The sequence below is a fragment of the Grammomys surdaster genome, unplaced genomic scaffold (genome assembly GCF_004785775.1).
Source record: "Grammomys surdaster isolate TR1022 unplaced genomic scaffold, NIH_TR_1.0 174, whole genome shotgun sequence".
Classification (NCBI taxonomy): domain Eukaryota; kingdom Metazoa; phylum Chordata; class Mammalia; order Rodentia; family Muridae; genus Grammomys; species Grammomys surdaster.
In genome coordinates, this window is record NW_021604622.1 from 5,203,140 (window position 1) to 5,220,120 (window position 16,981).

Genomic DNA, 16,981 nt, shown 5'->3' on the forward strand with positions numbered 1-16,981 from the left:
GAAGAAATGTAGCTCAGTGGTAGAGCATATTCTCTGCCTATGAGCAACCCTGATGGAATCTGCAATACCATAAAAAATAATAAATAAAAAGAGTATTTCCACTTCTGGACATGGATATTCATTTCACATGATTGAAGTCTCCACAGTCTGAATCTAGACAAGTAGCCTGACATTCTAATCTATCATTCTTTTCTATGTGACCACAAAAAACTGAAAAACAGGATTACAGATCACTCTGTCAATCACCTGATTGTGTCTTTCCTTTCCCAGAAGTTTTTGCCAGATGAAGCTCCTTGTCTTTTTCTGCTTCAGTAGAAAGGGGAGGGGTTGGAGTATGAGACTCAGCAAGGGAAGCTGCTGCTTTTTTCTCAGTTTCCTTTTCTTCTAGTTTCTTTTCAACTTCAGAAGGATGATAAAAACAAACCTTCATTAGGGACTCCAGGTGCGTACTGTTTCATTTCAGCAATAAATACCCAAATTATTATGAAATTATACTTATTAGTAAAATGACTTCTACAAACTTTATTTGTTGTAAAATTACAGCACACATACTTACTATTCCTAACATTCTTCCATATTTTGGGTTCTTCTTTACTCTTTTGCCTCATAGTTATGTTTATGACAATGGTATGAGGTGAGGGTGATGATGATGATATGTTGTGTATGTATGTATTATTATTTATATAATAAGAAAGGATGGGGACTATGTTCAAATGTCAAAGGAAATATAAGAACTGAAAAACAAAAGATTAAATAAAATGATCTAGAACATCAGAGAAGTACATAGAGAAAAGTGAGCAGCCACACATGGCTACAAATGCCTGTAATCTCAGTCCTTAGGAGGCTGAGTCAAGAGAATCACAGGAAGTTGAAAGCCACTCTGTCCTACACAGTGTCTTTCACATCATCCTGATATCTCATGAAATGAAAATAAATAAACAACTAAATGAAAGGCTCAAGCAGTGTGATATAAGATATGGGGTGTCAGGTGTAAATAGTAAAGCTACTGTTAGCCTAACACACTCAAATGGATGACCACACACCTAAGAATGTATAGACAGCTGTTAAATGGATTTAGTGAGGTAAAATAAAAATGTTGCAGATGGTGGTGGCTCATGCCTTTAATTTGAACACTTAGGAGGCAAAGGCAGGGGGATTTTTGAGTTCAAAGCCAGCCTGATCTACAGAGTAAGTTCCAAACAGCCAGGTGTACACAGAGAAACCTTGCCTCAAAACACCAAAAAAAAAAAAAAAAAGAAGAAGAAGGAAGAAGAAGAAGAAGAAGAAGAAGAAGAAGAGAAGAGAAGAGAAAGAAAAAAAGAAATAGAAAAGGAAAAAAGAAAGAAAGAAAAGAAAAATGAAAAGAAGAGAAATACTTGATGGCACAAACTTGGGTTGCTATGAAATGGGGGCTGTATGATAAGATGGAGGAAGAAGATGAATATTATCAAGATACAATGGTTACTGTTAATGACTTAATGTTTGCAAATATATATATATATATATATATATACATATATACATATATATATATATATATATATATCATTACCTTTAATCTTTTTATTTACTGCTTCAGTAGCAAAAATTTCTTTTACTTTTTGGCATAAGAGCCTTTCATCTATTTCAGCATTGACTTTCGTCAAAATGTTTTGTGGCTCTGTAAACCACTCTTCCAACAACGGCCAGTTGTCCAAGAAGCCAACAATTCTGCAAAATAAAGACATTCTATGAATATATGGTGCTCATTTAAATGTTTGAGTAAAGAGACATTAAACATGATATTTAGTAGATTTATTTGACAATTCATGATGAAGAAGTAGCCTAGCAATGGAATTCAGCCCGCAAAATTAACTTTTATGAAATCTATATGTCATAGAAAAAGACTAAATTTAAAGAACTTGTCTGATGGTGTCAAGGTATAAGTTTTAGAATTTTAGAAGTATGAGTGAAAAGGTTTGAGAACGCTAAGCATTTGGCAAACATCTGAGTTATGTTCAAATATCTGAAGTTCAAAGACAATATCATCCACAGAAATGGCAGACTCAGTCTAATGGCTCTTCTAATGCCATAGCCCCAACAATCAGGGCATACTTTTTTTTTCCTTAGAGATACAAAGTGAAGAGGTCTTTGGGTAAGGAGAGACGGTATGGGCTAGTTAGCTTTATTAAAAGTCATTCTTGAATCATTGCTTTTTTTTCTCCTAGAGCATAGACGGCTTCCTATAGCTCAAATTACACTTCCTGCTCATTTATTTTTAGATTTCTTGGGTTTTCATGAAATTGCCTAATTTTGCCTACATTTTCTTTTCCAAAGGTAAGTTACACACAATTCAGAGAAAGCCAAGTAACTTCATTTTGGTAAACTAGAAGAGCTTCTCTAAACTTCTTCAGTCTGTCGTTGAGCTTCTTGAAATTCTATGATCTTCACTGGCATTTTTTTCTAAGTGTTTGCTGAATTCTATGGAAATAACTTATAAACATTTTCTGATTGGCTTGTTTCCCCAGACTCTGACAACAGTGGCTCCACATATAAACACTTTCACAGACTATTTCACTCAATGCAAAAACATATTTTTGATTTACTTGTAAAAGAGTCTGTGGTAGGGGATGAATATCTTTTCTTTTTTTTGTAGATTTTATCATTCCAAAGTCACCAATTGTCACCCCTTTGAAGGGTAACAAATAGGAAAGGCACAAAATTGAAAACATACCTGTGTTGTATGTGGTCTCTTAAGTTCTGGTCCTCACTCTTATCTTGGGTTGTACAAGTTCCAGGACGGCCAACATTTTCATGAGAAATTTCATGTGAGATTTCTTTAACTATGGTACAAAAATTGCTTAATTAGACAATCAACCAAATCAATCAAAGTTGCTACTTACTGCCAAAGCATACTTATACAAGATTCAGGTAGAAATAGCCATATTTTGACCTATAATCACTTCAGTGTTTATATTTGCATATATAATATATAAATGTATATTTACATAGAATATATGATCATGTTCTTTTCATTCCCCACCTCCTCACAGATTCTCCACCACCTCTCTACCTACCCAATTTCTTGTTCTATCTCAAAAACAAAATAAATAAAAACATAGATCAAAATAAACATGTAGTAAGACAAAAACTACCAAAACAAAATGAAAAGGATGCATATACAAAAGTAAACACACACACACACACACACACACACACACACACACACATACAAGCAACAACAACAACAAATGGAGTCCGTTTTGTGTTGACCAACTATTTGTGGGTATGGTGCTTATCATTGAGTATGGTTTGTATACCTAGTGCCACTCCACTGGACAAAACCTGACTTTCCCTATCCAAGCAGTTATCAATTACAAATACCTTATTGGCTAGGGATGAACTTTTGCATTTGCTTCTCTTCCTCCATACTGCAGTTTTGCCTTGCCTTCACTTGTCTAGGCCTATGTCATGCCACCACAGTCTTAATGAGTTCATATGTGTTTCAACTCGGTTCTATCTGGATAATGTTGTTTCCTTGCAGACATCCACCACTTCTTGCCCTAAAATCTTTTTGCTTCCTCTTCCACATAGATCCCGAAGGCTTGAGAGGAGCTGATTGATAACAGTACGCATTTAGAGATAAGAGGTTCAAAGCCTCTAACTCTCTGTCCATTGCTCAGCTGTAAGTCTCTGTTAATTCTCATCTATTGTAAGTAGCAGCTTCTCTTATAAGGATTGAGTGATGCCTTGATCTGTGAGTATAGCAATACATTATTAAGGGTAATTCTGTCACTATGTTCCTTAGAAGCCTTAGTAGTAGGTTTTCCTCTAATGCTATTGACCTATCTAGTCATTGACTCTTGAATATTTAAGAAGTGTCAAGTATGGGTTCCATCTTATGGATTGGGACTTAAATTCAACTTTTGAGAAGTGGTTGGTTACTCCTATAATGTTGTATACTATTACATCAATATATATTGTAGGCAGGTCTTTGTAGGTCATAGAGTTTGGAGCTGGGTGTTACTGATGCTTACTTTTCTCTTTTGGAATTGTGCAAAGTCTCTCCAAGTACCATGACTGATAGTCAGTAGTCATGAAGCTTCTAGTTGGGCAACAGTTCTATTTCCCCATGTGTATATAACTGATATGTTCAGCAATGATGGCTTTACTATCAAGTTATTGATGGTAACCAATATTCTTGGCAATACCATAAGATATTTGAGGCATATTTATGGGTCTGTGTAGTCAATGACTCAACAAGACATAATCCATTCCTCGCTGGAGGTCAATTTTCCTTGGTGGCATAATATGTCTACTTAAAATATTACCACCCCCATTACATGGTGACTCTGTTTAAATTCCTTTAATAATGCATTTATGTATTTTATGAGGCTTCTATAGTAATAGGTTTCCACGGGGGTACCTGGTAAAAAAGAAATATGGGGAGGTAAAACAAACACCCAAGGCAACTTGAAAAGCCACACTTTAATATGTTTTGAAGGAAGTTTAAAGTCAGAAAAGAGGTAACTACTACCGCAACAGTGGAGTTAACTATTTTGGGGTAACCAATTGATTTATAATAGAATCTGAAGCCTGCTCCACAGGATGGAGTCCATAATTGCTTTTGAGTTTTTTTAATTGAATATTTTATTTACATTTCAGATGTTATCCCCTTTCCCCATTCCCCCCCCTGCCAAGGAGCCCCCTATCATATTCCCCTCCTCCTGCTTCTATGTAGATGTGCCCCACTCACCCACTCCCATATCCCCTCAAATCCCCCCACACCGGGCATCCAGCCTTCATGGGACCAAGGTTATCCTCTCCCACCAATGCCCAACAAGGCCATCCTCCCCTACATATACAGCTGGAGCCATGGGTCCCTCAATGTGTGCTCCAAGCCTCGGTGGTTTAGACCCTGGGAGCTCTGGTTGGTTGGTATTGTTGCTCTCCCCATGGAGCTGCAAACCCTTGTATATTTGATCAAAAACTCATCTCATCCCTAGGGAGTTAACAGGTGCTATAGTGGTACTTGCTACTGTTATTTAACTATGTGGTCATGCTGTTAAGCTGCCTTCTAAATATTTATGTTTATACCCATTGCTCTAAGATGCTTTCACACATGGTCAGAGAAGTTCTCTTTGCAATGTTCAGCAGTCAATACTTGTTGTAAATTGCAAGAACAAGCAACTTTAAGTTACCTGTCCTGAGTGGGACATTATCAACTACCACTACACATAAACTAAGGCTAAAGGAACTAAGAGTTAGTGGAAAAAGTAAAAGTGTTGGAGGATGGGGGGTGAATGGTATGAAATCTTGTCTTTAGGATATTATATGAGTACTGAACTCATGAGCAGCTATGATTATCTATACAAGAGCTTCCCAAGATCATGTCAACCAAAATGCTAGTGTAAAAGGAGAAGAAGCTGGCAAGGCCCTAACCCTGGCCATTAGAAGCTGATAGGTTCTGAGAGAATGAGAATCACTCTTCTTTGGGGGCATAGCCACTGGATAGTCCCATAGTCATGCATATGTGACCAGCACTAATTAGGTTTATGGGTTAATAAAATATAAGAAACAGATAAGAAGTTAGGAGGGGAATGTGTTTAGGTAGAACCTGGAGAGAGCAGGGTGGCTACAACACAATTATGTTTTATTGATACACACACACACACACACACACACACACACAAAGGATAAGTTGGAGTTGGTTACACAGGCTATCATTTGGTAAAACACGTATTTTAAGAGTAAATCTGTAACAAAGAACTCATGAAATGTACTGTGCTTTAGAAATCATTCACTCTGTCAGTTCATAAGAGAACTGTTAAGGTGTGACAAGCAATTCAAAACAAAAAGTGAACACCATTATAAGCAACCGGCAATGGAGAGATAGCTACTAACACATGAAAATAAGAGACCGGTCACACCTATAAAGAAATATATTTGCAGTGATCTTTTTGAGAGTGTTGAAATTGTATCTCAGTTGGTGAAAATTTACAAGGCTAGCCACAAACAAATGGAATTTGAATGGCTAACAATTTCCTCTAACTTATGGATTTACAAAATAGTCAAGTCAAAGCTACAGCTTATAACAGAACCAGTTGTCAAAGCATCTAGTAGGAAAATATTTAGGTCTCTATGGGGAAGATACCTAGGAATCTTTCATTCATTTCAAAGCCTTCCACAAACCTCCCTGATATTTATTACATACTACACCAATCCTACACATTTAAACCCAATGTCTTTGAATATCCATGACAACACTGTAGTCTTTTTCATTACATATGGTAGGAAATTGAACTGTAAGTAATGAAATACATTTGGCCTGGGGCCTCTGATTTCTGGGAGGCTAAGGTGAGCACATTATTGAGTCTATGAGTTTAAAACCAGCAGTAAAATGAGATCTTACCTCAGAAAAGCAAAAAAGAAACAGTAGATAATAAAATAAAATTTAGAACACAACAACAAAAACCACAATGAATTAAGTTTCTCAAGTACCTTATAAGGAGAAATTAAAGCTTAAGAATATATACTCTCATTTTGGTAAATATTTAACTTGTAGGATAAAGTATTCCCACTTTGATGATAAGAAAAGTCAAATACATCATGAGTTTTGGCAATAGTATTCAGCTTCATCGTATGAGCAGCTACAGCCACTGTTTCTGGCTTCCTCAGAGTTAATACATAATCCAAGAAAGAATGTTGCCAGATCCTCACGTACAACATAGTAGATGTAGTTTTACCAGCATCATGAAGGTACTAGACAGCTAACAATTGTTTCTCTGTGTGTATAAGTTTCCGAGGAAACTGACACGGAGAGCTGTCAATTTGCTGGGAAAGGCCAGTGAAATGCTTTGAGTTGACTCAGAATTCTTTCTCCCTTAGTTCCAGGTTTGGCTAATAGTACGTACTGATAGTAAAATAAGAGACTTGGCTGGATAAGGCTTTGAAAAACATAGATTAAATGAAACTATTTACTTAGTCAAAGAACATTTTTCATATAATATATTTATTTGACCATGAGTTTTCCTCCTCCCAATCCTCCCAGATTCTTTCTACCTCCCTACACAGCCAGCTTCATGTTCTCTTGCTCTTCAAAAAACAAAAACAGGAAAACAAAATGGAGTAAAAAAACCCACAGGTTTTAAAAGCATGTTTAATTATGGAAAAGAGCATAACATTAAAAAAAATCAATGCATTCTGCTTACCTATGATATCATTAAAGCGAGCCAGCGACGAGTTATCTGAAATATCTAGTAATATGACAAAATCAAATGCAGATGGGAATAAAGTGACCTCTTTGGAAGTTGTGGGGCCCAAGGCCAATGTGGGCATTTGTGCTTTCTTCTTCTTCAACTGTAGGGATTTTCTTTTGTATCCTGTAAGTGCTTCCTCCAGGAGCTTGGCTTGATTTAATGTCATTGGAAATCCATCAAGAACCCAGCTTTGGTTCACAGGTATCTCCCTAAATTCAAACGGCACAATTCATTAGCATGCTGATAGACACTGTGGCTCTACAAAAGTCAGTGATCACAATGAATACCTTTACTTTATGGCAAATTCATCCTAATGTATGGATTTCACTATTTCATAGCTAAGGTATGAGGTTTCCTTATGTGTTCTTACGGCTTCTTTGCTTAAAATCCTTTTGTGGGTATCTGCTGTCCTCCAAATCTATCCTCTTAACTTGTAGACTTCTCACCTTTTACAATTTTAAATGCTTACAGACAGATATCCTCACCACAACGGTTGTGCATATATGTGCCATTGTCTATACTCATAGGCTGCACTTCCACAAAGTCCTCATCCATACAATGGAGTACTATACCTCATTGGGGTTTGCAAAGAGGAACAGAAATGACACATTCAGTAAATCGGACACAGGTCTTAGACCATACCAAACATTCTCGCCACCAGTTTGGTGGGTGTGTTCACCCCCCCCACTCCTTAACCTCTTACCTAGTTCACCATATCAATAAAATAGCCTTGAATTAAAGCTTTCAGGTTATCCCTTTTGGTTTTCTTTTCTTTTTTGTTTTGTTTTTCGAGACAGAGTTTCTCGGTGTAAAAAGCTTGGCTGTACTGGAACTCACTCTATAGGCTGATCTCAAAATCACAGACATCCACCTCTCTCTGCCTCCTGGGTGCTTGGATCAAAGGCATGGGGAATAATCAAAAGGGCTTAAGTATCTTTGTTCTACCTTCAAACTTTGCCAAATTGAAATTTTTCCTTATATTTTATAGGTATTAATTTACTTATTGATATGTTACCTCTCATATTAAAGAATAGTTTCACCTTTCCAGAAGTTTCTAAGTCTTTTGGTGACTACCTGAAATCCTTTCGATTGTGTGGCAGGAAGGATGGGGGGAACAAATTTGAGAACGATTTCAATTCTTGATGAAAACATAGAATTTCAAATGGCTTTCTGTCGAATGATTCTCAGCATGGCTCCTAGCTTCCTTCTGGCATCTGTCTTTATCTCCCCCAGTGGGTTATCATGAGCAGGAAGAGACTGCATTTCACTTTTCTGACTTCTCCAAAAAGAGATCAACCTTCTGCATAGATTGGACTTACTAATTCATTTGCCCAAGTCACAGGAGAGAATTCCCTTAAGTGCTTGACCTCTTCTGGGACCTGCTGCCTCAGAAGCCATGGCAGACAGAGACAGAGGTTAGTATCTCCCTTCTTCAATGCTAGAGTTAGCCAGCAGACAGCGGGGAGCCAAGGACCCTGACTCTGGCGTTTGTTGCATCACTACCCAGAAACAGCTATGTAACTACAACATCTAATGCTCCTTTTCTCGTTAGACTAGACCAAAACATTGTAAACCAGTGACAGTCCTCTGGAGGTGTCTTAGAGGAAACGGAAATGGTGTTTAGTGTGAGGAGGGTGATTGTGTGGACCCTCCAGATCTACTAAACCGAAGTGAAGGACTGCTTTGCATATCCATTTGCTTGATGAACAAAGAGCGCTGTGGTAAAGTGTACTTTATGTCATTTCCGAGAAATGTGAGGCTAGAAACCCTTACAGCTCTGAGGGTAGCAGCCTTGAGTTTCAATTACTAGATACATAAGTGAGAAGCAGCTTAAATCTTTAAAGCAGTCTTTAAGACAACATTAAGGAGGAGCTTATCTCAGATGGATAGTAAAAAAAAAAATCTACAAACTCTCCCTCCTCTTGGGTCTTAATGTTCCTCATATACCAAAGCTAAGCAATTCCATTTTCTCTCAGAATCTTTCACCAGAGCCTTTTACTCTTTTTTTCCATCCTGTCAAGAATATTTCCTTTATTATCTAGAATAACTGGCCTCTTATAATATACAATCATAAGAGAGCAAAGTTGAGGAGAATCCTTTCTCAGTAAAAAGGAGGACAGAGAAAGTACAGAATGACAGGTTTTTTGAACTTTTCCTCTTTGTCCTCAGTCAATATACCCTCCCCATGTTACACATATGTGCTTTGTCTACACCGTGTACCACTGCCTGTTGACCTAGGATTCCTGGACTCAATTCCTGCCCTCTTCCTGAATCATAACACAAGCAAGTGCAACAGTTAAAAATCTCTTTTTTCACACCTTGCCCTTCAGCTTACTTAATCACCCAGTACCCCCAAAGCAGTAGAAGCTGACACTCATTTACATCATGTGAAAGTCAAGGCTAATCAGAGAAAAGTGAAGCATAGGCATGCAAATCTATCTACCCTCTCACTATCTTAGGATTCGGTAGATATATTTATATATAATATATATTGGATATTTCATTTCTATGTTATTCTTCCCATATCTTTTTTTAGGTAAATAATACATGAAATAGGAGAGGGAGATGGCTCAGGAGTTAAAGTGCTTGCTTTACAAGCATGCGGAATGAAGTTCCGATTCTTAGAACACCTGTAAATGCTGACTGGGTGTGGGGCCCAACTGTAATTCTATCCTTGGAGGTTGGAGACAAGATTCCCAAGTGAATTGGCTAGGAAGACTAGCGTGTATGTTCGCCAGGGTTTTCCTGAGAGACTCTGACTCAATGGATAAGAAAAAAAGATGAGACAATTCCAGATGTCAAACTTAGGCCTCTGTACTCTCAGACACATGTGGTCATATGCAAGTACACCAATACATGCAGGAAAAAAAAAGAATATATTAAATTGGTACGAGAAAAGCAACTGCAATACATACTTAATAGCATTTACCAGGATGTTAACCAGCAGTATGTCTGGAATGCTCTTTCCTCTTCTAAGCATCATTTCTGATTTTGCACCAAGTTGCGCTCGCACGCTGAGCTGTGAAAAGAAATGAAGAATGGTAGGAGGGAGCTGATTGAAAAGTAATATTCCATTCAAGGTGTTCAGAGTTAAAACAATGTAGTGGCCATGCCGTCTAATGAAGATACTGAGGGCTTACTGCATTTCTGGAGTCAGGGAAACATTCAAGAAGGATCTGTAACAATTTTCAGCAGCCTCAGCACCCCAAATTTCCCGAATTTCCTATTCCAACACTTGCAAAGAGAATAATCCAGCTCTGATCACTCATGTCTGTGAGAGATTGTCCTCTGGGAACACACATACCCATGGAGCCCTTGAACATCGCTTGATGATCAGACTCCAGACTTTCAGCTCTGTTCTTCCTTGATTCTTGGCCTTTCTTTTTCTACCACAACTTCACTCTAGGAATTAGCTTTTTTGTTTTGTCCAGAATTTAATAATTATGACTTCTAGGAGAGTTAATTTTGTACAAGTTGTGTGATGTCACTGAATGTGGGCTCCTCCAGACCCTGATCTTCATTCAGTCACTGGAGTATTTTATGTCAAATGAGATTCTCAAACTCTGCTAAAACTATTCAACCCAAGTAGAGTACAGCAGCATACTCTTATGACAAATGTTACAATAATTGCTTCTTAGGCACTGATATACTTTTTTCATCATCTCTTTGATCTCAGCCTTTGTTTATAAATATAGAGTCCCACCCTGTAACTGTGTACCTCGTCATCTTGCCAGAGAGGCTTCCTAGATCCTGTTAACTAATCCTCTTACCTCTTTCAGTGTACTTAAGTCCTGCTTTCTCTAGAAGGTCTACCTTAATTTAATATCAGAATACTCATTTCTCTACTCAAAATACTGCTCTTACTCTACTTTTCAATTTTTCTGAACCTGATTATCTTTTACTATGCTGTTCAATTCATCTGTTAGTGTTTATGTCCAATTACCTGCCCGTGTTTCTAAGAATGCAGACTCCATAAGAGCAGGGAAGTCCATCAGTGTGGTTGTTGACATGCCCACATTATATGGTGTATAAGGAAAAGGGTGTGCTTCTCAACTAAACTGAATATGGGTGAGGAGGCTTTCACCGAACTCCAAATGTAACTACATAAGCAAAACTAACTCTTCAGTAAATTCATACTTCAGATGACTAGAGTAAAAGTTCTACCCCTCTACTTACTGCTTTTCTAAACTCACTTCTCTCTCAATAACTCATCCATCATGTGCATTGCTTGATTGCAAGCCCAAAATGTTTGTATATTTAATCAGTTCTAAAAGCTGGATGATAAACTTGTTTGGAATGATGACATTCATTATAAAATAATCAATTATAATAAAAAAGTAAATGAAACACACATGATTAATTCTGTCATTACTTCTCTCTATATTTAACCAATGCTGTTTTTGAAAGTCCTAGGCTCCTTTAGAAATAATATCAAGTAAATTAAAAAAAATCATATGTATACCTTTCTAAACTAGTAAAATGGCATAGTAACTTCTACTGTTTTAGATAGAAAAATATTAAGAATATAAACAATAGTATGGATTCTTTACTAAATGCTCTTTTATTAAGCATAATTTGGATTCAAATAGAAGAACACTGTTCAGTTTGTAACATTTGAATACATATTAAAAGAATACAAATTAAGATACCTTTAAATATATGAGTAGACAAAATTAGATTATAATACTTACTGATAAGAAGTTATCACTTGGTCTGAATTGTTCAAATTCATTAACCTTGACACCTAGTAACAGGAAAGTAGTAATATCAGAGTCCCAGCATTCACATCTACATGTGCATTGCTTGTGCTACATACCAATGCTTGGCCCTCTCTACCTGGGGAATAAGGGCATTTTGCTCAGTCATCTGTGATATATTCAGCAAGAATACAAAGCAAGCATTGCAGCATGACTTGCTACTTCTAGTTCATAGTATCTCAGTTCCCTCTTTGGTAAACAAACCAACTTTCTCAAAAAACATCAAAATGTTAATTCACTGCATTTATATTTTTTCTGGATTGTGAAGTTAATAAATGATAAACATTTTGGAAATACTTAGAAATCAGAATGGGCTCTTAGTTAAATTCTGTGGAAAATGTTTGCAGAATATATTTATAATGAGAAGATACTAATATTCAAATAACTAAAAGGATGTATTAAGATACAACATAGCTGGAAAAATGAACAGAGGGTGACTTTCAAAAGAAATAGAAAAGCCACCAACGAAGAGTTACACAGTTACTGCAAATCTGTGACTGATTCTATGGTGACAGAGGAGAGCAGTGACCAGACAGAGGGGTCTGAGCTTTGGAACAGAATGGGAGCAAATTGAAAGATGCGAAAAGATTCATTAACATGCATAAAATGCCATTTAGTAGTTAAAATGTTTCTCTTCAGTGATTCGACAAATAATCTGAAGGACTTAGCCCAGATTCCAAGCAGGAATCTTATAGTGGGTGTTAGGAAGCTCAGCTCTGTTGCTGTTGTCAATAACTAAGAGCCAGAACAGTTTAATGAATAGGGAACTAATGTCCTGCTGAGTGGAGGAAGGCAGATTCAGATGCTTTCATCTACTCACAGAGCTCTGACATTACTCTCTCACTTATACACACTTATATAGGTAAAAAGGAAAAAGCAAAGCACCAAAAGCAAACAGCCAAACAGAAAGAGAAACAAAACAAAGCAAAAAAAGGAATGAGTGAGTATACTATGTCCTGCTTGCTTTTATAAAGGTAAACTTTAAATAATTTAAGGAAGAGGGTGAAAATTCTTACTGTAATTTCACCTTTAACCTCAAGTCTCACGTGTAGGCAATGACTACCTTGCACAGTGTCAATAACCACACAGATAAGTAGTTAATTCTCCACCTTTCGCCATTGCAATCATCTTTGATGAACATATATGCACTCTTACTGTTTCTGTATTGTAGCTATGTTGCAATATAAATGATGGATGACTCCTTTTGACACATTACTTACTGGCTATATAGTTTTACCTTCTTTTTGGGGTGTTGCTTCCCCTGGACCTGGACTAACTGGTAAAACAGTTTTATCCTATGGTAAAACAGACAAACAAATAAACAGGTTTAATATTATCCTTCTTCAATTACATTTCCATAAGTTAGTGTCCAAATGTGAGATTTAATAACAATTAGGCATCTACAAGCCTTCCGGCCTTGAGAAAACTAATCCACATGTAGGGTCTCTACTACTGTCTCCAGAAAACAAGAGAGCTGAACCACATAAGGGTTCTTAAAGTCACATAATATTCTTCTCCCGCCCCCAGCATGTAGTATTATATATTTATGAAATAATCAAACAAATTGCAATGTGAATGTTAAAGAATGAAAATGTGACCAATATAAGCCACTTGGAGTGCTCAGCCAAGATGCATCATCAGTTGGTATACTAGCTGTGAACTAAATTGATCCAGGTAACTGTTTTCATATGGTTCCTGGATATCTTTCAAGCAGTTTCATACTGTGAGCCTGGAGTCCAAGGAACGTGTCCTCTTCTATCTTTAAATCTGTGGGGGCCCAGCACCTCTCTAGTCTACTGCAAAGGGCCAGCTGGAGTCTCTAACCACATGTTTGGAAGCCTACTATTCTCCACTTCCTGATACTTAGTGGTGGAATGTGTCTAGTCAGTCACTAAACTTAGTACAAGTGTAGGCCAGTCTCCTAATAACACACACACACACACACACACACACACACACACACACACACATACACCAACCTTCTATCAATCCCATTCTCCTGGCAGGTCTTGCCTCTGTGGAATGTCTTCATTCTATGGCTACAGTAATGGCTACAGTATTCAAAATAAGCTCACAGCTCTGGATAGTTCACCCAGGAAAACAATTTATGGGTAGAGTTAGGAGAAACATGCTCTCTTTTTTGTCTCTTGGTCTATAGAACCTAAACTATTGACTCTTTGGACCTTTATTAGATGAACTTTGGTATTCTATCCTGGTCCATATCTATAGTGAACCAGCTACAGAAAACTGAAGTCATACTTGCCTTGCTCATTTCCACTATAGAATCTCCTTTAACATATTTGCGAGTTGGTGATGTCTTACTGTCTTTTTCTCCATCGCTGAATGCATGGATAGCCTCTTGGACAAGAGTATCAATAGAAAGCACACGAATAGGGAATTCTACAGTACAAAAGACAACCTGTAAATATCTTGGTCTCCTGGGAATTGATACCGTTGTCTCTATGTTCCACATTAACCCTGTAATACTACTCTCCATAGAGTTGCCCCTTGCATTAAGCTACTTACTTTTTTGTAATAAAATTCACATTACATGAAACAAATCATTTTAGCTTGTTTAAAGGGTACAGTTCATCGATGCTAAGAAATCCACTAAGCCAAGTAACCATCATGATAACCCTCTTCAGGAATGCTGCATTATCTCAAAAGTAAATCCCCACCTATTACAGGAGTACTCCTATCCCCTACCCATTGTCCCAGGAAACATATAGCATTTTCTATCTGTACAGATTTGTCTATTCTGAGATATTTTGCATAAGTTAGATGACGCACTATATCACCTTCTGCATCTTGTTTCTATTACTTAGCATAATTTTGACGAGACTGAACACATCTCAGTCCCTCCCTCTTTTCTGTATTTAGAAAATCAGTTACATGATTCTACTACCACAAAATCTGATGAAAGATATTCTCTAAATAAAGCCTCTGGTTTGACTCTTATGGAGATAGACATTTGGAGCCATGGTCAGAATAAATAGCGTCTAATAAGTTAAAGAGAAATAAAGGCAACTTACCATTTTGTAGACACTTTAGAACAGTAGTTTTTCCACTGAGTGTCTTCCCCAGTATACAACCCTTCACAGCAAATGAAGGTAATTCAGTGTCTGCAGAATTATCCTCAGATGGAACAGATTTTTCAATTAATCTCAGAAGCACATGACCCAATATGTTATTGTTGGAAGGTGGTGAGCTATTAACCATATCCTCGGGTAAGGCCCACTCTCCAACCATGTTCTGCAAAAATAACAGCCAAACAAAAGAAAATAAAAAATGTCTTTGAAAAGCAGAATTAAAGCATAAAGGAAAATTAAATACTAAACAAGAGGCAGTCAGAGGAGCTGTGGGAGTGGAGGGAGGGAAAGCTGTAATTGGGATCTCTTATATTTATTTTCAGTAGAAGTACAAAAGAGGTGAATCCAGGTTGTAGCAAATAGAATGTAACTAGTATTGTAATTAATTATAGTGCAGAAAACCACTAACAACAATACTACCTTTATATTATAGAATACTAGGTAAAATTCTTACATAAAACATTAGAAAATTTTAAAAAGACTAGTTTTAGAATTAGGTATTTTGAGAAACTGAAAAAATCTATTTTATATTATGGCATTTAAGTTAACTTAAAACACCTTTATTGAAATTAACACAGAAGGTACCGAAGTTTAATATTAAAATAAGACTGAAAGTAATTTTAAAATAAACTTAAATAAAATAAAATTACAAGAAACTAAAAAGGAGTAAATTATAAACAAAAATAGAAATTAATTTAAAAAGCAAATCTATGAGGTAATATTTGTAAGTAAATCTCTTGAACATGAGTTATGGAAGTCAACTTGCTAATGGCTTTGAACAAAAGTGAAAATTTGTCCATGTAATAATTCAATGGAAGGATAGTAGCATCATACTTGTAAGTGGCTTGAATATTATTAATTACTATGTATAATAAAATTGAAATTAAAGTTAGAGAAGCCAGTAATGATTTAGAAGATATATTTTATTTTATTAAATTATTTTATTTATTTACATTCCAAATGTTGCCCCCTCCTCTCAGTCCTCCCTGCCCTAAGTTCTTCACCACATCCTCTTCCCCTTTGCTGCTGAGAGGGTTCTCTCTCCCCCACCCACTCACCCCTTACCTACCTCCCAGCATCCCCCTGAGGCATCAAGTTTCTACAGGATTAGGCACATCCTCTCCCACTGAGGCCAGACAAGACAGTCCTCTGCTACATACATGCCGGGGGCCACAAACCAGCCCATATATGCTCTTTGGTTGGTGGCTTAGTCTCTGGAAGCTCTGAGGGGTCTGTGTTGGTTGACACTGTTGTTCTTCCTATCTAGTTGCAATCCCCTTCAGCTCCGTCAGTCTTTCCCCTAACTCTAACATAGGAGTCCCCAACCTCAGTCTAAAGATTGGCCATAAAAACCTGCATCTGTCTCAGTCAGCTGCTGGTAGAGCCTCTTAGAGGACAGCCAAGCTAGGCTCCTGTCTCCAAGCACAACATGGCATCAGTAATCATGTCAGGGTTTGGAGCCTGTGCATGAGATGGATCCCAAGTTGGGGCAGTCACTGGATGGCCTTGCCTTCAGCCTCTGCTCCATTTTTGTCCTTTCATTTCCTTTAAAAGGGAACAATTCTGGGTCAAGAATTTTGAAGACGGGTGGGAGGCCCCATGCCTCAACTGGGAGCCATATCTATCTACTGGAGGTGTTCTCTTCAGGTTCTGTCTGTTGGACATTTCAGCTAAGGTCACTCCCATTGAGTCCTGGGAACCTCTCATGTCCCAGTTCTCTGGGACTTTCTAGAAGTTTTCTCCACTCCCACCCCCATCTGCACCCCCACTGGTACTTATTTCCATTTATTCTCCTGGCCCTCTGCCCTTCTTTTCTGTCTCCCCCTATACCTAATCTTGTCCCACGTTACTCTCCCCCTCTCATCTTTTGCCCAGGTCCCTTCCTCCTTCTGTCTCC

At 37.4% G+C, this 16,981-nt stretch overlaps 1 protein-coding gene across 1 annotated transcript in view; it reads right to left on the reverse strand.

The window, feature by feature from the left end:
* Positions 1 to 238: 238 nt before the first annotated feature.
* The window catches only part of Spef2 (sperm flagellar 2), an 82,969-nt gene continuing 66,226 nt past the window's right edge, over positions 239 to 16,981 (reverse strand). The window contains exons 10-18 of the mRNA XM_028767664.1: positions 15,028 to 15,247; positions 14,244 to 14,395; positions 13,233 to 13,290; positions 11,930 to 11,982; positions 10,154 to 10,257; positions 7,191 to 7,447; positions 2,714 to 2,822; positions 1,553 to 1,710; positions 239 to 399 (exon numbers count right to left, since the gene is read on the reverse strand). Of these exons, the coding sequence (XP_028623497.1) occupies positions 239 to 399; positions 1,553 to 1,710; positions 2,714 to 2,822; positions 7,191 to 7,447; positions 10,154 to 10,257; positions 11,930 to 11,982; positions 13,233 to 13,290; positions 14,244 to 14,395; positions 15,028 to 15,247 (1,272 nt within the window). The remainder of the gene's footprint in view (positions 400 to 1,552; positions 1,711 to 2,713; positions 2,823 to 7,190; positions 7,448 to 10,153; positions 10,258 to 11,929; positions 11,983 to 13,232; positions 13,291 to 14,243; positions 14,396 to 15,027; positions 15,248 to 16,981) is intronic.